The 23,671-nt window shown below is 39.5% G+C and overlaps 1 protein-coding gene across 2 annotated transcripts in view; it reads right to left on the minus strand.

Moving 5' to 3' along the window:
- Window positions 1-23,671, minus strand: part of ARMH3 (armadillo like helical domain containing 3) — a 168,421-nt gene that overhangs the window by 98,976 nt on the left and 45,774 nt on the right. For both annotated transcript variants that reach the window (XR_009696137.1, XM_061162445.1), the window contains exons 19-20: window positions 23,239-23,299; window positions 16,282-16,370 (exon numbers count right to left, since the gene is read on the minus strand). Coding sequence is in view for 1 of the 2 variants with exons in the window: in XM_061162445.1 (XP_061018428.1) it covers window positions 16,282-16,370; window positions 23,239-23,299 (150 nt within the window). In the remaining variant the exon portion in view is untranslated. The remainder of the gene's footprint in view (window positions 1-16,281; window positions 16,371-23,238; window positions 23,300-23,671) is intronic.

The raw sequence follows: 23,671 nt of genomic DNA on the forward strand, positions 1-23,671 counted from the left end.
TCTTGCCTGGAGAATCCCAGGGACAGGGGAGCCTGGTGGGCTGCCATCTATGGGGCTGCACAGAGTCGGACACGACTGAAGCGACTTAGCAGCAGCAGCAGCAGCAGCAGATGATGCTAGGCATTATGTAAAGCACTTAAAGTACATCACTTTCACTGAAACCTACTGAGTATCCCATGAAGGAGCTAATAATGGTCCCAATTAACAGATGACCAAATTAAAATTCAGAAAGATTTAATAAGTTATCCGAAGTCACATAGCTAATTGAAGATAAATTACATTAACAGAAACATACCAGGAATGGTCCATGAACCCCTGCTGAGATCTATGAAACTACTGGTTCCTCCTAAACTTCACTTAAAAAAACATTTGTTGAAGGTTGAGGAACAAGCTATCTAGGACCAATACCTGTATTTGCCACCCAAAATCGTAACTTTAATCAGAATTCCACTAACCAGCCCCTCACACATCCAAGTGATCAAAAGAAAAATCTTGTAAGTTCAAGTTCATCTCTCTTTTAAGCATCTCAGAATTTTACTCCACTGACCTAAAGACACTTTAACCTGCATACTCTCAAAAACAAGAAGTGAAAAGCAAGGACTCAAGTATTTTTGCACCCATGTTCATACCAGTATTATTTACAATAGTCAAAAGGGGGAAGCAATACAAGAATCCATTGACACATGAACAGATAAACAAAATGTGAAAGATACAATGAGAAAATTACTTGAGCTAATCAGTGAATTTAGTAAAGTCACGGGATACCAAATCAATACACAGAAATCCCTTGCACTCCTATACACTAACAGTGACAGATCAGAAAGAGAAATTAAGGAATCAATTCCATTCACCATTGCAATAAAAAAAATTAAAATACCTAGGAATAAATCTACCTAAGGAGACAGAAGAGCTGTATTCAGAAAACTATAAGACATTGATGAAAGAAATCAAAGATGACATAAACAGATGGAGAGATGTACCATGTTCCTAGACTAGAAGAATTAATATTGTGAAAATGACTATACTACCCAGAGCAAACTACAGATTCAATGCAATCTCTATCAAATTACCAATGGCATTTTTCACAGAACTAGAACAAAAATTTCACGATTCATATGGAAACACAAAAGACCCCAAACAGCCAAAGCATTCTTGAGAAAGAAGAATGGAGCTGGAGGAATCAACCTTCTTGACTTCAGACTATACTACAAAGCTACAGTCATCAAGACAGTATGGTACCAGCACAAAAACCGAATACAGACCAACGGAACAAGATAGAAAGCCCAGAGGAAAATCAATGCCCCTATGGGCACCTTATTTTTGACAAAGGAGGCAAGAATATACAACAGATAAAACACAGTCTCTTCAATAAGTGGTGCTGGAAACCTAGACAATTTCATATAAACGAATGAAATTTGAACACTTTCTAACACCATACACAAATATAAACTCAAAATAGGTTAAAGACCTAAACGTAAGATCAGAGACTTAAATTCTTAGAGGAAAACATAGGCAGAATATTCTTTGACATAAATCACAGCAAGATCCTCTATGACCCACCTAATAGCGTAACAGAAATAAAAACAAAAATAAATGGGATCTAATTAAATGTAAAAGCTTTTGCACAGCAAAGGAAACAATAAACAAGATGAAAAGACAACCCCCAGAATAAGAGAAAATAATTGCAAATGAAGCAGCTGACAACGGATTAATCTCCAAAATATATAAGTAGCTCAGGCAGCTCAATACCAGAAAAACAAACAACCCAATCAAAAAAATGGGCAGAAGACCTAAATAGACATTTCTCCAAAAAGACATACAGATGGCTAATAAACACATGAAAAAGTGCTCAACATCGCTTATTATTAGAGAAATGCAATCAAAACTACAATAAGGTATCACCTCAAACCACTCAGACTGGCCATCATCAAAAAATCTACAAACAATAAATGCTGGAGAGGATGTGGAAAATAGGCCATATGACCCAGCAATCCCACTACCAGGCATATACCTGAGAAAACCACAATTCTAGAAGATACACGTACCCCAATGTTCACTGCAGCACTTACAATAACGAGGACATAGAAGCAACCTAGATGTCCATTAACAGATGAATGGATAAAGAAGTTGTAGTACATATATACAATGGAATATTACTCAACCATAAAAGGAATGAATTTGAGTCAGTTCTAGTGAGGTGGATGAACCTAGAGCCTGTTATACAGAGTGAAGTAAGTCAGAAAGAGAAAACAAATATCATATATTAACGCATGTATATGGAATCTAGAGCTCCCCAGGTAGCTCAGCTGGTAAAGAATCTACCTGCAATGCAGGAGACCCTGGTTCGATTCCTGGGTTGGGAAGTTACCCTGGAGAAGGGATAGGCTACCCACTTCACTATTCTTGGGCTTCCCTGGTGGCTCAGATGGTAAAGAATTCGCCTGCAATGCAGGAAACCTGGGTTCGATCCCTGGGTTGGGAAGATCCCCTGGAGGAGGGCATGACAACCCACTCCAGTATTCTAACCTGGAGAATCCCCATGGACAGAGAAGCCTGATGGGCTACAGTCCATGGAGTCACAAAGAGTCGGACATGACTGAGTGACCAAGCACACATATATGGAATCTAGAAAAATATACTAAGGAACCTATTTGTAGGGCAACAACAGAGATGCAGACATAGAGAAAGAATTGTGGACACAGGAGAGTAAGCAGAGGCTGGGATGAACTGAGAGAGTAGCACTAAAACATACACATTACCACATGTAAAACAGACAGCCAGTGGGAATTTGCTGTATGACACAGGAAGCTCAACCTGGTTCTCTGTGACGACCTAGAGGGGCAGGATGGGGTGGGAGGAGGGAGGAGTTCAAGAAGGTGGAGATATATGTTTACCTACGGCTGATTCATGTTGATGTATGGCAGAAACCAACACAACATTATAAACCAATTATCTTCCAATTAAAAAATAGTTTTTTTTAAAATGTGGTATATGATGGAATATTACTGAGCCTGAAAAAGGAAATTCTGACACATGCTAAAACATAGGTGAAATATGAAGACACTATGCTAAGTGAAAAAAGTCAGTCACAGAAGGACAAATACCACATGACTCAATTTACATGCAGGATGTAGAGAAATCAAATTCATAGAGAGAGGAAGCAGATTGGTGGTTGCTAGAGGTGTAGACAGGGAGGAATACAGACTTACTGTTTAATGGATACAATTTCAGTCTAAGAAAACTTTTAAAATTCTGGAGATGGAAGGAAGAAATGGTTGCCCAACAATGTGAATGTACTTAATGCCACTGAGTTTATACTTAAAATGATAAAATTTTATGTATGTTTTACCAACTGAAAAATAAGAGGCCAATATCTTTCTTTCCACAGACATTAGCATGAGCCCTGCAAAGACTCCATCCCAACTTTCTGTAACCTCAACATAACCGATGGGCTGAAATTTACATCATGGTACACAGTACTGAGTACAGGGCCAAACATACAAAGGTATTTTGATGGGGAAAATAAAAGGCACCCAATATACTCAATCAACAGAGTCATGAACACTTGAGCAAGAATACAAATTCAAAATGAGCAATGCACAGCCTTCAAGACAATACTATGGCAGTTTTCAGAATAATCATCAAAGTTGATAGTCGAAGCTAACAACACACTGGAGTACAGCTGATCCTTGAACAATGTGGGTTTGAACTGTGTGGGTCCACTTATATTTTTAAAAATAAATGTATACTATGTTACTATATGATCTGTGGTTGGTCAAATCCACAGATATGAAACTTTTGGTAGGAAGTGCAGACTGTAAAGTTAAAGTTAAAGTGAATTTTTGAAAAGGTTGGAGTGGGGCCCTGGGTATAAACACCCCAAAACCTCAACTTCTTTAAGGGTCAACTATTCAAACAATATTCTAGGAAATCCTTGGGGATGCTGGGTTTGACTCCTAAATCTTTTCTATTTCTACTAAAGGAGGATACAGATCCCTGGCTTCAAATACTCTTAACCTGCACTGAGTGAAAAATAGAGAAGTTATCTCAGTGAAACATTTGAGGTATTCCATTACACATTCAACAAGTTTAAGTTGTAGGGTGCTCCATACACACTTGTTTCTTCACTGAAAAGTCTTTTCCACCAAGCACTTTGAAAACTTAAGTTTCTGGATTCGCTTTCAGGAACTACAAACTAGCTGCAACTGCTGCCTCTCTACCGTCCTGGTAGCTCAGTTGGTAAAGAACCTGCCTCCAATGCAGGAGAACCCGGTTTGACTCCTGGGCCAGGAAGATCAGCTGGAGAAGGGATAGGCTACCCACTCCAGTATTCCTGGGCTTCCCTTGTAGCTTAGCTGGTAAAGAACCCGCGGGCAATGTGGGAGACCTGTGTTCGATCCCTGGGTTGGGAAGATTCCCCTGGAGAAGGGAAAGGCTACACACTCCAGTATTCTGGCCTGGATGTTGCCTCTTTGACTCTGTACTAGAGGCAAGTGTCAGTCTCCTACTTAGCTCTCCAAGTTTCTTTCCTTGGAGAGTCTTGTGCATCAAATATGGCAGCAGGATGCAGAAGTTCTGACTTTTCTGTATGTAGACACAAGTAGAACAAAGGATAGAGCACAGGTTCTGCAAAGTTGAGCCAGGAATGAGTACCCTGACAGTTCCCAGGGTCCCAAGTGAATTCACAGAGGCAAAAGCAGCCAATCTGTTTTTCAAATGTGAAGAGTTCAATATCACCCACCTGAGAATCCTGCTGTCTGACACAAGGCCATCTCACTGCATAAGCAACCTTGTTCACAGAGCTGTTCCTAGCATTAACATACCCGACACAATAAGGACTTTCCCAGACTTTTCTATTCTGCTTTGGATTTAAGTGGAGGAAAAGAAGGTAGCAAGCAGCAAACCATGTTGCCGTGTAGGAGCATGGAGTGAATAATGGATATGGGAACTTCTCCAGAACTAAAACCTCTCCCCACATTGAGGTAAACCAGGTGCAGAGAGGAACAAGCCAACCAAAGGAAGACACAATTAAGTGGTAGCTCAGCGCCTGCCTCAGAGAAGCAGAGGGGAGGTTTAATTACAAAACCAAGTGAATGACATTTAAATAAGATTAAAAACAGGAAGGAGACAGAGAGCAGAGCACAAATAAATGTCTCTGAAGAATCAGGTCAGAGAGAGCAGTTTGTTTGAACAGCTTTTACCTGCTATGAAGACAAAGAGATAGAAAGCAAAGACAAGACTAAGCCAGGCCCTATTTTGTGGCCTGGCATGGAGTTAGGATGAGAGGCCACAGATCCCAAGTCAAAACCTGATCATTAGGGGAAATGGGTAACTTCACAGTGACTGATAGAAGAGAAATACTTAGAACCTCACTAGCTTAGAAGAGAGGTAGAAGAACTCAAAGGACAGGCTACCAATAGCACTAGTATGAAGAAGAACTAAAGAGCCTCTTGATGAAAGTGAAAGAGAAGAGTCAAAAAGTTGGCTTAAAACTCAACATTCAGAAAACTAAGATCATGGCATCCAATCCCATCACTTCATGGCAAAAAGATGGGGAAACAATGGAAACAGTAACAGACTTTATTTTGGGGGGCTCCAAAATCACTGCAGATGGTGACTGTAGCCATGAAATTAAAAGACGCTTGCTCCTTGGAAGGAAAGTTATGACCAACCTAGACAGCATATTAAAAAGCAGAGACATTACTTTGGCAACAAACGTCTGTCTAGTCAAAGGTATGGTTTTTCCAGTAGTCATGTACGGATGTGAGAGTTGGACTATAAAGAAAGCTGAGGGCTGAAGAATTGATGCTTTTGAACTGTGGTGTTGGAAAAGACTCTTGAGAGTCCCTTGGACTGCAAGGAGATCCAACCAGTCCATCCTAAAGGAAATCAGTTCTGAATATTCTCTGGAAGGACTGATGCTGAAGCTGAAACTCCAATACTTTGGCCACCTGATGTGAAGAACTGATTGATTGGAAAAGACCCTGATGCTGGGAAAGATTGAAGGCATGAGGAGAAGGGGACGACAGAGGATGAGATGGTTGGACGGCATCACCAACACGATGGACGTGAGTTTGAGTAGGCTCCGGGAGTTGGTGAAGGACAAGGAAACCTGGCGTGCTTAAGTCCATGGGGTCACAAAGAGTCGGACAAGACTGAGCGACTGAACTAAGCTGAACAAGTCAATGCCTCTGAAACCCCAGAGGCACTATAAACTCTAGCCAATTTGAGCATCTCTGGACAAAATCACCAATTACTCAGGGACACTGCAAGCAATCAGCAGGCTCACTGACAGTCAGCAAAGTGGCACAGGAAGGACTTAGAAACCAACACTGACCAGCAGAATAATTTAAAAATACACGAGGTGGGTTCTCAGAATACAGGCATCTGGCTGGCTGTTAAACCCAAGTGCCTTACTGAAACAGAGACCAATGAATCCAACAAGAAAATGAAACGGCTTTGGTTATATGCTATGAGCCTCTCCAGGTGAACAGAGCACAAAAGTCGGTATACCCAGAGGGAAGATTCTGGGAAGATGGCAGAGCATAAAATGTCAGGAATCTCTCTCCCCACCAGGACAATAATTGCCCTGGCAGAATCTGTCTGATGTAACTATTTTAGAACTCTGGACTCTGATGAAGGTTTGCAACTTCTACAGGAAAATCTGGATGGTTAATTTGGTTCACTTTGGTCAATTTCAACTCTTAGTACATTAGCAGCTACCTATCCCCAATCCCAGGCCTGTGGTAAGCAACTGTGCACCTGCTTCTAGAGCAGCTTGCACACAGCTTCCAGGAGCTGGGGTGGGTCAGCTCCCAGATATGGCAATAAGGGTCATATCTTCCAAATATTGGGGATCTGTGCTATGATCACTAATTGCTGCTTCTGATCACAGAGATGCAGACAAAGAGGTGGGCAGCCATTTTTGTTGCACTTCCCCTCATTGTTGCAAGCCTGTCCCCCCGAACGATAAAGACATTCAACACAAATGAACATTATCTAAGAAACAGAAACAGACTCACAGACCGAGAGAACAGACTTCTGGTTGCTAAGGGGAGGGTGACAGAGGGAGGGATAGATTGGGAGTGTGGGGTTAGCATGTGCAAACTATTACATACAGAATGGATAAACAAGAAGATCCTAGTGTATAGCACAGGAAACTATATTCAATATACTGAGATAAACTGTAATGGAAAAAAATAAATACACATGTATAATTGAGTCACTTTACTTTTGATTCCACTTTGTATAGTGGAATCTAATACAATATTGTAAATTAGCTATGCTTCAATTTAAAGAGAAAAGGTAAATACTAAGACAATAAAAACATTAATCAAGAAGACAATTCAGAAACCAAAAAAAAAAAAAAAACCTAGGACATTCAGAAACAACTGCATATTCAAGGAAAATTAGAGAGTGACTGCATATGCCCAAGAAAAAACCTCAGAAAAGATCTAAGAAAAAATTAAGTTTACACCTCAGGCTGATCCTCAGCAAAGACACAGCCTACAGTCAAAAACAAAAATAACAGTGAATTCCCTGGTGATCCAGTGGTTAGCACTCTGGGCTTTCACTGTCAAGGATCCTGGCTCAAACCTTGGTTAGGGAACTAAGATCCCACAAGCCATGCAATGCAGCCAGAATAAATATATAAATAAAAATAAACAAGAATAATAACAAAAAATAGATAACTCTGCAGGAAGGGGGGATCTGATTTCTTGAACCTTCAGAATATTGTAAAGTAAAATAAATCAAGTAACAAAAAGACAAATAGTGAATCATCCCACTTACATGGAGTACTTAGAGTAGTCAAAATCATAAAAAGAGAAGACAGACTGGTGGTTGCCAGGGGCTGAGGGGAAAGGGGAAGAGGTTCAGTTTTAGAAGATGAAGAGTTATAGGGAACGATGGTAGTGATGCCTACATTACAGTGTAAATGCATTTAGTACCACTGAACATACACTTAAAAATGGTTAAGATGGTAAATTTTTTTTTTTTTTACTAAGATGGTAAATTTTATATTATGTGTATTTTAGCACAATAAAAAGTCAGTACGTCAACAACCTGCGCTGTCTAAAGGCTCTATGTCCTAGATGAACTGGAGAAAAGAACAAACCCTTTCTTTAAATGGAAGTTAGCTTCTGTCTTACCATTTTCCTTGCAACTGAAGTGTATCTGCTAAAAAAGAAAATAAAATTCACATCTATCTCCAATTCCCCATTTACTTGGAGACACTGCAGTCCTCACAGTTACCACCCACCCTCCTTACCATGAAAACAAGTTTTTATGTGAAAGTTCCCACTGCTTCCGTATGGAGGAATGCAAGATCCCATACACATTCTGTGCAGCTGCTTCTAACTAAGCATGCTTATAGGCCACCATCTTCTTCTAGGGCCCTAGACATCTCCTGATTTTTTCCAGCACTGCCCAAATGAAAGAGAGTCAAAATCTCCCTTGAAGAAATCTCAGTTAATGAGACCATGTCTCAGTGGAGCCATCTGATGTAGAACCAAGAACTTTACTTTCTGCTCAAACAAGGGTAAAACCACTAAGAGACTTGTCCTGCGCACTTGAGATCCAGGGAAGGATGATACCTTATGAAATGAAATGACACTTTCCTACACAACCAGTACAGGCAGCACAACAAAAGCACAACTACTCTCTCCTCTGCCTTTTTTAGTTGACAAGATGCTAATGGGCCCACGAGAGTTGACATTTCTCTGGATGGGAAGTGCCTTTTTGTGCAGAGAAAAGAACAGATATTTCTCACTCTTTTAGGTGGAACTCTTTTTCTCCTTCTAACAGGCTAAACTTGTTAGAAATTCTTATCTTTTGCTTCTGCCAAGATTCTAAGAGAAACATTCAAAATAGTATAAATTTTAGATTTAGCCAAATGTGGTGATTTGAAGGGAAAAAAGGTTTCCTAGCATTCTTTTTCTGCCCTGGGGCTTCGTACACTGCTACATAGGATCTTCCATAATGAAATTATGAAAGGAGAGAAATACCTTCGAATGCTCCCACATTAGAACATTCTAACTTTAAGAAGAATTGATTACCCACAGAAGAAAGAAGCCTCCATATTTTTGCACATGGAAGCTAGAGCAGTCTTAATTAGGCACATCAAGCCTAGAATACATCTTGTAACAGATTCCCCTAAATCAGAGAAAATTTGGGGAAAAAAAGAAGAACAATTTAAAAAGCAATTTTAAGAACAAAATAGCAATAGCAGCTGCCAAAATTTCTCTTGCTATATACTCTAGCTGTTTACTGCTATGTTCTTCCCCACCTGCATACTCTCTTCAAAACTTAAAGCAGCAATATCGTACTTATGTAAGATGTCACCATTGGAGGAATCTGGGTGAAGGGTACAAGAACTCTCTACTATTTTTGCAACTTCCTGTGAGTCTATAATTATATCAAAATAAAAAGTTTAAAAAAGTAACCAAACTAAAAGAAGCAGACAATTAACAACTCAAAGGATAGTTTCCCCAAGTCAGGAGGGGCTGGCAAACTGTCAAAGCTATACCCATACAAGAACTACCAACTATATCTATGGCTCAGGTCAGTCTTTCTCCTGAAAATTTCCAGTCCTGTATAACACCTACAGTATAACAAGCACGCAATGAAAGCTCTCAATTCCCAGTCTCAAGGTGTACCTAACCATGAAGTCACAGACTTCTGTCAGTGATGAGTGTGCCAGCTGGATCCAGAAAGCTGTGACACTCTTGAGTTTTCTATTTTTCCCAGTAGGTATCTGAAAGGTCAGGCCAAGTACAATTTCTCTCTTTTTCACAAAGCTGTGAATGCTTTGGATGCTATTTAGCACAGTGAAGCCGAACAGATTGTTTTGGGGGCTTTGGGGGCCTCTCTTCCTGCAGGGAGGCAAATGTTGCCTAGTGATCTGCTTCTGAGCATAGGAGTCAGGAACTCTAAGTTCTGATCATGACTATTTAATGTCTGGTTTCCATGATCCTTAGCAAGTCACTTATCCTTCTATACATTTCCCAACAAATGGTGATAAAAATAATGACTTATCACCCAGATGTGCAGCAGAGTGAAAGGGTAAGAAGGACTGTGATCCACAGATATATGCCAAATATAAAATGCCAACATAAACCTGTCTTTATTTAAATCAACCTGTTTTCAGACTGTGGAAAGCTACACTATTTAAACACAGGCTGGCTCCCCAATGCTCCATCTGCCTGCAGTGGAAGTAAAATAAGCTGACTCCATGAAGTTCTCTGTTCAAGTATTTCCCTCTCCAACAACTGTATGCTTCTCTTTAAACATTCTGCTCATTCCTTGGTTAATGGCTTAGAAACTAAGTTTCCATTTTCACTTGGTTAAAAGTAATCCATGTGTCTGTAGGTAAGGAAGAAAGTGACAAAGGAAAGAGAAATCATCCACCACTCCCTTTCATACCAACAATTCAAATAAAAAGGTGATGAAGTCAGCTCAAAAGACACATGAAAACAAATATTCTAATACTAATTTTTTTTTGAAGTCCAAACACAACATTGTACCGCCTTAAGAGAATGCTGACTCATCACCAATGGAAATTTTACATACCCATTCATCCATTTATTTATTCACTCAAATGTTTTCTGAGCCCCTGTTACAAGCCAAGTAGTGTGCTGGGAATAAATCAATGATTAAAACTCAGGCCCTGCCCTCCAGGAATTTTTTTTAAGAGGAGAAACAGATAATTTAAGCAAATCATTGTACAGACATGTGCAAACACAGCATAACAATGTGATATGCTAAAACAGAAGCCCAAAGTTCTGTGAGAATAACAAGAACCAAACATAGTGACCAACATCGGTCTTTAGTCTCAAGTTCAGATATAAAACTAAAGTTCCCAGGAGGAATGCAATACAATCAGTAAATAAAGAAAAACTATCTAACCAAACATAAAGAAGTTCTGTGAAGACAGAATTGGGAGGCTAATTGCTAAAATTAAGATAGCGATTCTTCCCCCCGCACCCTTTGGATTCCAACTTGAGACTTTTTTGTTTGTATTTAATTATTTTTTTAATTTATTTTTAATTGGAGGATAATTTCTTTTACAATGTTGTGCTGGTTTCTGCCATATATCAACATGAATCAGTCACAGAAAGACTGGGATGCTTAACACTGGATCATGGATGGGCTTCAGAAGAAGGTCCATGAACTCTCTGAAATTATATGCAAAATATATATGTGCAAATGGACATTTTTCTGGATGCAAAGATATCTTTCACTATATTCTCAAAAGCAAAGAATTACTTCACTAGGATCTCACCCTAAAACTTGGTTTTCTATCTTTATCAGACGAGCATTTTAAGACCTAATCTTTTACTCAAGATAGGAAGTTTGGGTAGCCTAGAGGTCAGAGAAGAGCTTTTGAACTTCCCATAACTTGGTGGAAAACAGTGACTGCTGAAAATAGGGTAATGAGAAAGATAAGATGTTTTCCTTTCTATATTCAAGTTGAGGTTAGCCTAAATATATTTCTGCATCTACTCAGATACCATGGTGACAGGCATCATATAAATAGACCATGGCAGCAGGGAGTAGGTCAGGGATTACATCTGTAAAACCAACATATTAGGCAGGATTAAAGCCCCAACTAACATAGCTGCCGGATGAACTATGGATGGAGGTTCACGACATTGTACAGGAGACAGGGAGCAAGACCATTCCCAAGAAAAATAAATGCAAAAAGGCAAAATGGCTCTCTGAGGAAGCCTTACAAATAGCTGTGAAAAGAAGAGAAGCGAAAAGCAAAGAAGAAAAGGAAAGATATAAGCATCTGAATGCAGAGTTCCAAAGAATAGCAAGGAGAGATAAGAAAGCCTTCCTCAGTGATCAATGCAAAGAAATAGAGGAAAACAACAGAATGAGAAAGATTAGATCTCTTCAAGAAAATTAGAGATACCAAGGGAACATTTCAGGCAAAGATGGGCTCAATAAAGGACAGAAATGGTATGGACCTAACAGAAGCAGAAGATATTAAGAAGAGGTGGCAAGAATACACAGAACTCTACAAAAAACATCTTCACAACCCAGATCATCACGATGGTGTGATCACTCACCTAGAGCCAGACATCCTGGAATGTGAAGTCAAGTGGGCCTTAGGAAGCATCACTACGAACAAAGCTAGTGGAGGTGATGGAATTCCAGTTGAGCTATTTCAAATCCTAAAAGATGACGCTGTGAAAGTGCTGCACTCAATATATCAGCAAATTGGAAAACTCAACAGTGGCCACAGGACTGGAAAAGATCAGTTTTCATTCCAATCCCAAAGAAAGGCAATGCCAAAGAATGCTCAAACTTCCACACAATTGCACTCATCTCACACTAGTAAAGTAGTACTCAAAATTCTCCAAGTCAGGCTTCAGCAATACGTGAACCGTGAACTCCCAGATGTTCAAGCTGGTTTTAGAAAAGGTAGAGGAACCAGAGATCAAATTGCCAACATCCGCTGGACCATGAAAAAGGAAGAGAGTTCCAGAAAAACATCTATTTCTGCTTTATTGACTATGCCTAAGCCTTTGACTGTGTGGATCACAATAAACTGTGGAAAATTCTGAAGGAGATGGGAATACCAGACCACCTGACCTGCCCCTTGAGAAACCTGTATGCAGGTCAGGAAGCAACAGTTAGAACTGGACATGGAACAACAGACTGGTTCCAACAGGAAAAGGAGTACGTCAAGGCTGTATATTGTTACCCTGCTTATTTAACTTATATGCAGAGTACATCATGAGAAACGCTGGGCTGGAGGAAGCACAAGCTGGAATCAAGATTGCCAGGAGAAACATCAATAACCTCAGATATGCAGATGATAACATCCTTATGGCAGAAAGTGAAGAGGAACTAAAAAGCCTCTTGATGAAAGTGAAAGAGGAGAGTGAAAAAGTTGGCTTAAAGCTCAACATTCAGAAAACTAAGATCACAGCATCCGGTCCCATCACTTCATGGGAAATAGATGGGGAAACAGTGGAAACAGTGTCAGACTTTTTTGAGGGGGGCTCCAAAATCACTGCAGATGGTGACTGCAGCCATGAAATTAAAAGACGCTTACTCCTTGGAAGGAAAGCTAAGACCAACCTAGATAGCATATTAAAAAGCAGAGACATTACTTTGCCAACAAAGGTTCATCTAGTCAAGGCTATGGCTCTTCCAGTAGTCATGTATTGATGTGAGAGCTGGACTATAAAGAAAGTTGAGCACAGAAGAATTGATGCTTTTGAACTATGGTGTTGTAGAAGACTCTTGAGAGTCCCTTGGACTGCAAGGAGATCCAACCAGTCCATCCTAAAGGAGGTCAGTCCTGGGTGTTCATTGGAAGGACTGATGCTGAAGCTGAAACTCCAATACTTTGGCCACCTGATGTGAAGAGCTGACTCAGTTGAAAAGACCCTGATGCTGGGAAAGATTGAGGACAGAAGGAGAAGGGGATGACAGAGGATGAGATGGCTGAATGGCATCACCGACTCAGTGGACATGGGTTTGGGTGAACTCCGGGAGTTGGTGATGGACAGGGAGGCCTGGCGTCCTGCCATTCATGGGGTCACAAAGAGTCAGACATGACTGAGCGACTGAACTGAACTGAATGTAGCTGGCTCCTCCTTATCATAAAACCAAACCTGAAAACTCCATATAGGAATTTGGAGGGGGATCCCTGGCTACTTCCCCAATAAGAAAGAGGCAGTCAAACAGTATAAGAATAAAAATAACCACTCAAAGTGCAGTGAGACTAAACACTCTCATTCCAAATAATAAAAGGCATTTGCCATCCATGCTTCCTGGGCACCTGAGGTCTCTCATGTGTCTGACCTAACAACACATGCCTTACCAGTTTTATTTGTAAGTAAAATTCAACTAAAGTTTGCAGTACATGTATGGGCAAGCATCTGTACTTAAGCATATTTGCCATGATGAGTTTCACATATCTCCCTCAAATCTATACATCTAGAAGGCAAAGAAAGAATGAAAACATGGGCAAACCGATATATGAGGGGTATTACCAGCCAAGGAGTGGGTGGATCCACCATAGACACATTTATATTCACTGATTACAATATTATACATTATTATGGGCTCTGATGCATCAGATGTAGTCTAGTATTTTGCAGCTTTCCTTAACACCTGCTGCTCTGCATCTCACTGTATATACTCCATGTATGAACATAGGGAGTCAGGTTACAGGAGGGCTCACCCAGTCTACATAGAAAAGGAGCTAACCTCACCTGGCAGAGAACTCTAGTACAAACGCCTATGCCTGGAACAAGCAGCCATCCAAGCCTCATGAATGACACTCATATACACCTCCTCTCAACCTATCAAGGGCCTTAGCATGCCAATCAGTCCTGAGATAGCAAATAATTATATACAGAGTTAAACATGATATAAAGTACCCAAAGAAATAAAGTCAATACAGGATAAAGAATGGTCTCTTGCTTCACAGCTTCTCACCGGAACAGGGAAAGCTAAGATCCAGAAAAGATAAATATAAAAGATACTTTTTAAATCTCTTTAAAAGATAATTGCCTCTTTAAATAAAAATGATGGAAATGTATTTTGGGGTTTATAAAATATATACAAGTTAAACATATGACAACAACAGCACAAAGGGCAGAATGCAAGGGAGTAAGAGAATAAATGGAACCCTAGGACTGAGGAAGACAGACGAGAGTGAACAGGAGAAGGCAATGAAAAAGACAACAGAAGAGGAGAAATGACGAAGAGGACAACTGATGACAAGGATAGGAGAAAAGCCAGAGAGCTCCTAGGGGCAAGAGAAAGGATAGCTAGGAGAGAAAGTAAAGGTGATAGAATAAAAGAGAAAACAAAAACAGAAGAGAATCAAAAGCAGGCAAAAATAACTACTACCATCAACTCTTTAGTACTACAATGTGTAACTTCATCCCAGTTATAGGCATAAGCCATTTGTACTTGTTACACTAATGTCCACAGATTTGTATCATTTTTGTGTTTTCTCTTTAATTCTAAATTTTTAAATTAACCATACAACTAATTAATTATACAACTAATGCACAGACAACCAAATAGTCCTTTATATTAGAAAGAATTATTCCAACCTAAGAAATTCAAACTTTAGTCATTTCAATCTCTTGATCTCTCTTTAGCTTTTCTAACATTCTTTCAATTTTGAACTCTCACATAATCACACTCTTCTCCTAAAATATCAAAATGCCACTGTTGCCATCAGTGTTATTATCCTACTCCCCCTTCAACACCATAGGCAGTAACTGCAAAGAAGTTGCTAATCCATTAATTAAAGATCTCTACTTCCCATTATGAAGGACTAAATTTAGAAAGCCAAATTGGGTTGGTAGGAAACCATGTGTCACAACAAGTGAGATGAATTCCATGGGAGGGGGCGGGGTTACTGGCCTGCTTCTCATTTCTCACAAAGCCTCCCATATTCACACACACTTCTCTGCTCAGAATACACAGAAGCTCTCCTAAGGGTGGGGCAACAATTTACCACTATAATCATCTGGAGAAGATTTTATTTTACTATCAGGTCACAAAAGCCACAGGACCTATCAGCAAGCAAATGCCTCAGGAAACATGTCTCCTCTGCTTTTCTGAAACCTCCAATTTAGATGCACAAAAGAAAGGGGTGTCAAGCCAGTATTAATTGTACCCTTAGAGAAGAGACACTTTTTTCCCCAACAGGGGTGGCAGTAACTTTACTGGGCTACCAAATGTATACAAAGACAAAAGTAAACACTGTAATTTGCTGTTTTTATCTCTGGCACAGGGGGAGTGGTAAAACTGACACTGTCTATAAACAGTAATAATGCCAGATGTAACACGAAGAACAGGGTTTCCCCCCATCTCTCCACCTCCTCCCAACCCCTTCTCCCTAAGACATTCCTCCTGAGATTACTCATCCCCAGGAAACACACAGAAGCCTCCCTATAGTCCATATGCTGTTACCAAATAGAACCAAGAGAGAATCCAAGTTTGTACTGACTTCTCAATGGAAGAATCAATGGAACTCAAGAAATATTTAATTATTTCTGCCAGCTGACAAAAACATACAGGGAGAAGGAACAGAGAGAAAGTATAAAATAGATATATAGGTGACATGCCCAGGTTTGGATTATAACAAGGCTGAAATGACAAAAAGAAGAGTTGAAAATACAAGCATCCTAAACAAACTAAAAAGTTTGTTTGATTGTTTGTTTTAAATTCATCTATGCCCAGGCACAGAGGCTCATAAAACATATAGGAAAAGATGATGAATTCAAAAGAGAAAGTTACCTGACCAGAGTTCCCGCCAGGTATAATGCAGGCGTACTCTACACTTCTTCTGATAGCAAAGTAGTTTATGTACTACCTGAATGCAGCGCCTGGAACAGAAAAAGAGAAAAACTGGAATAAGTCTAAAGTTACGGTGCAACTCACCACAGATACCCTTTCTTTAACAAGGCAACTTTTGCTAAGATCACAAAAAACACTGGATATGAATCTGTATACATGGGAAAGAAAGGAACTTCTGCAACTTTCTGGTGGATAAAAAGCCCAACCCCAAACACACACAATGTAACTTGTGCTAACTCCCATATCTCTAGAAAAAGGGACTTATAACCACATTCTAAGTCAGTATTCAATTAGGCACTACTTTTACCATTCCCTTGAGTATCTTTCCTCAGAGGAAGAATGCACCATGAACCAAAATGAGACTACATTCGAAACTGCAAACATGGGATGCAAAGATGTAAAATTAAAGAACTTAAGACTTTAGATCTATTTAAATATGTTTTTAATGTAAATAAAATTTTAAATAATATTTAAATTTTGATTTACATTAAAGGTTAAATTAACAATTCAGTTCTTCGGTTGCACTAACCAAGTACTCAGAAGTCATGTGTGCCTAGTGGCTACCATATTGAACAACACAGAAAAACAGAACATTTTTATCACAAAAATTATACTGACAGTGCTATTCTAGATCACTGGACTATTAAACATTATTCACATCCCAACAACAAAAATGCTTTTGAGAATATTTCCAAGTAAACTGAAAAATGAAAGACATTTTTTAAACATTGTAAACCTAACCAAAAAAATGTCTTTTCATCTCTGACTGGGGAAGAATTTTGAAAGCTAAAAAATCTATGAGTGAATGTATAAAAATATTGATAAAATTTACTTCCTAAAAATAAAAATCTTGGGACTTCCCTGGTGGTCCAGTGGTTAAGAATCCACCTGCCAATGCAGGGGACATAGGTTCAATCCCTGGTTGGGGAACTAAGATCCCACATGCTGTGGCACAACTAAGCCCACAGGCCACAATTACTGAGCCCACACACCACAACTAGAGAGGAACGCAATAAAATGTTCTGCAGAAATGTTTTGCATGATGCAACGAAGATCCCACGTACCGCAACTAAGACCCAACTGCAGCCAAAATAAATAATTTTTTTTAAAAAAGCCTTTAAAATAAATTTGAAAAAATAAAAATCTCATTTAAAAAAATTGTAATGATTAAAATTAAAAGCCAAATCTGGGAAATTACATTTGCAACAAATGACATGAAATGGTTACTATGCTTAATACATGTGAGTTTATATAAATTGATAAGAAAAAATAACAACACACCTAATAAGAAAGATGGGCAAAGGAAATGGACAACAAATCCCTCCATCCCCAAAAAGAGGAAAAATATGGAAAGTTAATATTTTCCTATAATGTTCAATTTCACCTTAAAAAGGTACATTAAAACAAGATTCTGGGTTCTTTTTTTGGGGGTTGGGGGCCCACTGTGTGGCTGAGGGCTCTTAGTTCCCCAACCAGGGCTAGAGCCCGTGCCCCCTATAGTGGAAGTGTGGAATCTTAACCTACTGACTGGCAGGGAACTCCCCAACAAGATTCTGTTTTTGCAAACCAAATTAATACAGATTTTAATGCTGACAGCTAAAGGTATGAACAACCCAAATGTCTATCAACTAATTAATGGATAAATGAATGATGTTGTACACCCAAACAATGGAATATTACTTGGCCATAAAAAAGGAACACAGTAACATGGATAAAATCCTGGAAATATGCTTAGTAAAAGGTCAGACATAAAAGATCACATAATATATAATTTCATTTCCATAAAATGTCCAAAATAGGCAGATACAGAGACAGAAAGTAGAAAAAGTAGATTGGGGGTGGGAGGAAAGAAGCCCAAGTCTTGGTCTATATTGCTTTGAAGCTCCAAGCTCATCACACAAATCAAAAGATTCACAGGAAACCATCAGACCTATCTTCATTCATTCCATAAATACTGACTGCAAACCAAATGAAGATCTAGCACTTAAGTCTTACCAAAACTAAACTGTCAAGTTCCTGGAAATTAGATCTAGATAGTCTGCTAGTTTCAGGCAAATAAAGTTTTTTCTCCCGAAACTCTTCTGACACCAAAGAATGAAGCAAAGAAAACAGAAATAAGCAAGGCAAAAGGGTGCAGCAAAAGTGGCTTCTCCACACCTAATATGCCGCAGTTGAAATTCAGCTGAATGACAATACTTCTAGAGGTGACAGTAAGACTCTCTCAGGTTCTGGGGTTTTAATATGAGACAGAGTATCTTGAGATCCTACTAACTTCAGCAGACATCATATCAATATGTAGGATATCAATCCTACAGCTCATGAAATCAAGCAAAAATGGTGACAGCTAATTTTCTGGGCCTCTTAGCAGAGGGCAAAGAAAAAGGCGGGGGGGGGGAACCCCACCACTACCAACAGCAGCAACAAAAACACGACAAACTTCCCTCTGTGGAGTGAGACACAGGACATTAAAGTACCTGACAACACATCAAAGACACAAATGAAGAGAAATAAATTTGTAAGTTAAAAGTCCTGCAAGTTTTCAAAATAATTCCAATAATGGAATTAACCTGCTACCTCACTAGCCTATTCTACATGCCTCATTATTCACATCTCTCTGTTCTTTCCATTCCTCACAGTTCTAAGTGGTCTTACAGGAGACTTTCAGATAGAATTTTATAAGAGGACTATGTGACAGAGATCTCTCTTAAAAGACTTCAGTATATATTAAAAATATTTTACAAGCCAGACAGACAGAAATATAAATATATAAATACACACAACAAAACTTTTAAATAATTCCCTTTTATTCTCTAAACAGAATATAGAGAATATAGGATGGTGGCTCAGACGGAAAAGAATCTGCTTGCAATGCAGGAGACCCAGGTTCAATCCCTGGGTTGGGAAGATCCCCAGGAGAAGGAAATGAATGGCAACCCACTCCAGTATTCTTGCCTGGAGAATTTCATGGAACAGAGGAGCCCAATGGGGTTGCAAAGAGTCAGACATGACTGAGTGATTAACACTTATTCTCTAAATAAACTGTATCAAAACCACTTACAAAGTGATATAAATTGTAGTGTAAATATTCCTAATACTTTCCAAACCATTGGCTGATTTTTAGAAATTGTGGTGTGATCTTCCATGTGATGCAGCTATCAGTAGCTACAGGATGCCCTCGTTTGAGCCATGATTTAACTTAGGAAAATACAAACTATTCTATCAATTTGCCATTAAACTGACAGTCATTAGGTCCCTCCCTGGGGCTGAAACTGGTGCTGCAGCCAGCAAGGGTAGCTGGCCACTGCCCATGCATGACCACCCACACACAGAACATTCCTGGACACCAGCACTTCTCATACGTCCTAGATCTGGACAGCTGCACCGTGTCTCTGTTGACAACATCATCCCAGCACTGAGCCACTATGGAGCAGCAATGAGACATGACCTGTGTTACCACACTCTGGTGCCAGCCCCCTCTGGCTCAAAGGCTTTTTATATCCACTCCAAGGCTCCGTTCCTTTTCCTGCAGCCACCCAACAAGGGACAGTATTTGCCTTGTGGTCTCAGTAACTTATATTACTTACCAAACAGAATGAAAATTTTAAAAACTATTATGATCTCAAAGATATGCTGGCTGAATGACTCCAAACTGACAGTTTAGGGCATTTCTTTTATGCATGTAGCAGTTTCCTATTTCAACACAAGACAGTTCCACTTTAACTTGAAACTCTTCTTGTGGGGTCTACTGAAGTCTCTACCCACAGGTCTGAGAATTCCTGATTTAGAAAGAGTCCAAGTTTTCCACGTAAGAGTAATTTAAAGGAGAGTTTTCTCTCCTCAGAGACCATTTCCCCTAACTCCCAATCCTGTGCCAGCAGTAGGGGTTGGCAGCAAGAATCAAAGAGTAGCAGCCAGAAGAGGAAATTAATTGGTTGGGTTTTCCTACCTCCTAATGTTCCAGGCAAAACTTTCTTTTTTTTTTTTTTTTTTGTATAAGCACCTTTCTCCATTATTACTTTACCTACAGCATTCACACACAGATATCAAACTGTTTCTGACCCAGATTCTGGCTTGAGTATTAAGTCTTTCCATATTCTGTACTGCTTCATATTTCACCAGGAGGATTACAAACTTATCTGAAATGGTAGAAATTCATTTTACTTTCAATTTCTTATTTTGCTGTATGCTGCTGAAAAGCAGTATATAATGAGAAGTGAGAGCAGCAACTTGGCCTGATGCCCAGCTGGGAGCAGATAAGTTCACCTAAAAAGGACCTGACGCTCCAAATGCCAGAAACTGGAAAGAGGGCTGGAAGTTGAGGAGGCAGATATGGAAATATGCCCAGGGGTAGTAATGGAGAAAGTGAATTCAGCCTGAGGGTGAGACCTTCTGCCCAGCCTCTGTCAGCCTGATGCCTCATTATCTTCTCCATCTTCCCTAACCTCAGGATATTCAATTAGGAAGCAGGTGGAAAAGGAACTGAGAGAGCAAAGCAAAGCAAAAAAAAAAGGCAGGAACCAGGGGGAAGAGAGAAGATCAGGTTCACTGGCTGGGATGTGAGGGTTTGGTAGACAGACAGGTATCTATAACTCTAAGTGCTGAGCACAGTCTAATCATGTCATCCCCACCTTCAACTGTTACCCATCATCCATTTATTTCAGGTAATACTTTTTCTACCCTCTTGGCCTTTCTCCATGCACCCTATACGCTAATCCTTTTGAATTTCTTTCTATTCTCCAAAGTAGGCCACACTATCAAGTCCCCAAGCTTTTGAACATGCTGGTCCCCTGCTTGGGATGTTGCTCCTCACTCCTCTGCATACAAAACTGCCTACTATTTCTTCATGACTCAGGTCAAGTGCAGCCTTCTCTGATGCCCCAGTGAGCATTAGTCACCCTGTACAAATCTTTTCTTTGTCATTTATCATAGTGGTAATTAAGAAAGAGTACAGCCTCTTTCCTAAGACAGACTTGAGCTTGAATCTTGGTGATGCAACATACATATGCAACTGTGGTAGCCAGCCCACAAGATGGCCCCCAGTGGTCCCCACCTCCAGGGATTCACATCCTTATGGAGTCCCTTCCAACACTGCATTAGGCTTGGTCTGTGAGACCAATAGAAATGGTATGTCGTCTGAGATTAGGTTATAAAAGGCCCCATGGTTTCCATCTTGGGCTCTCATTCTCCTTTTCTTTCTCTCTTGTATTACTTGCTTTGGAGAAAGTCAGCTGTCATGTCAAACAACCCACATGGCTAGAAACTGAGATTTACCAACAACCACGTAAGTGAGCTTTGAAGCAATTCTCCAGCCCCATTAGAGCCGCAGGAAAGCTAACATGTTGACTGAGGCACATATCAAACCCTATGCTGAAAGCTGCTACTGGATTGCTGAGCCACAGAAACTGTGAAGTAATAAATGCCTGCTTTAAACCCTATGTTTTGGAGTAGTTTGTTACACAGCGATAGATAATACACCTGACAAAGGGTGGGAACAACTTAGGATTTACTGTAAGAAAACTTGGGTTCAAGTCCAGACACTGGTGCTTACTAACAGAATAATCCAACCTTCAGTTGGATTAGAGTGGATTACGAACCCTCAGCTTCCTTCCTTGGAAAATGAGTAAACTAAGACTATAATAATATATTACAAAAAAAAAAAAAAAAAATACTCTATCCTAGAACTAGAACATAAGATAAATAAGCTAAAAATAAAGCCTGTAGCAAAACAAATATAATCCCTGAGGTACTGACGTTCAGCAATCCCATCTAAAATAAGCAGAAAATTCATCTGATAACTGTTTGGTTTTTTTTTTTTGATAAGTGTTTAAAAAAAGAGCTTTTCATGGTCTTTAAATTGCAATAAGGGGCTTCCCTGAAAACTCAGTTGTTAAGGAATCTGCCTGCAGTGCATGAAATAAAGGGTCAAACTAATTTTAAACAACCAAAAGATACAGAAAAATGCAAACCAGAAACTACTTATCTAAAAGTAAAATTTGTATCTTATTTCATACCTATGAATTAAGAATACGTAGCCTACAAATAGTCTAAAAACTAGAGATCTTCCATTCATAGTAAAATCCTTCATATCTCCCCAGATCCCAGGCTCAGCATTGGAATGAGGTACACTAAGCTTGCTGTGCACCAAACTTTTCTCTTACTTGGGAAAAAGTGGAGGTACTAATTCTGTTGTCAGACTGAATCCAGATGCATTTTAAGGAATAAAGATAATATATATACTTGAGATCACACTAATATGGCACAGTTGTTCCTAGACATTAATAAAAAGAAGAATGCTGAAATAGCAAAGAAGCGAGAAAGCCTAAAGGCTTAAACTTTATTAAAATATGAAGACTTTCAGTTATTTCTAGTTATACTGGCTGTAAAGAATTGTGACAGACAATCAGATCCCCTCGGGAGGCAGAAGACTCCCAGCCAGGCCACTATATATACACAATCTAACTAGCTAGTGGAGTTCTGACTAGGTTGCTAGTACAACGTAGGCTAAGAATGAACCAAAAGACCTCTCTCTCTCTGGCCTTTCCCTACCTTCTAAATACTGCTGACTCCTTTGATGCCAAGGTCTAGGGATGACTAAGTGGGTTGCTGGTATTCCATATCTTTGGATACCAGAGTCACCCATGATCTCTGCTTCAACATATCAGCCCTATTCTTCATGCAGTGTGCCTAAAAGTGATAATGAAGATATGTGGTTTGTGCTTTCCCCTCTTTCTGGAAAAATGTATAAACCCAGGCCATAAACCATTCCCTGACACTTCTCTGCATATACATGTGCTTTTCCTGAAGTGAAGTATACATAAAAATTTTGTGACTATTAAACTTCTTACACTCAATTCTATAAAATAGATTTGCACACATTAAATGAACCATGGTACTTACACATAGAGATCCATAGGAAACTCCTTCATCATGTGTGTTACAATAAACTCCACCATCAGGTCTGAATGGGAAGAAGAAAAATCAGATCAGTCAGAATGAAATTCACTGCTTGCCTTTGGAGTTGGGAGAAAAACTTTATCAGTACACCTTACAACCATGCTGAATGCCATCAACTAACCACATCTTTATCAATATGCATTTAAATTTATTTTATATAAGGCACTTTTTGCACCACTTTCACCACCTGCCACCTGTAAGGTAACAAGAAAATTAGTTCACTCTTCCACTTCAGAAGGATATGTTGACCTGCCAATAAACTCAGATACAAGGGAAATTTCACTGTACAGATATTTCATACCATGGCACTAATGCAAAATGCCAGAGGGAAATCATATTCTGAGAACCAAGTGATGAGGCAAGCAGAGAAAAAATT

The sequence above is a fragment of the Dama dama genome, chromosome 15 (assembly GCF_033118175.1).
Source record: "Dama dama isolate Ldn47 chromosome 15, ASM3311817v1, whole genome shotgun sequence".
NCBI classification, from domain to species: domain Eukaryota; kingdom Metazoa; phylum Chordata; class Mammalia; order Artiodactyla; family Cervidae; genus Dama; species Dama dama.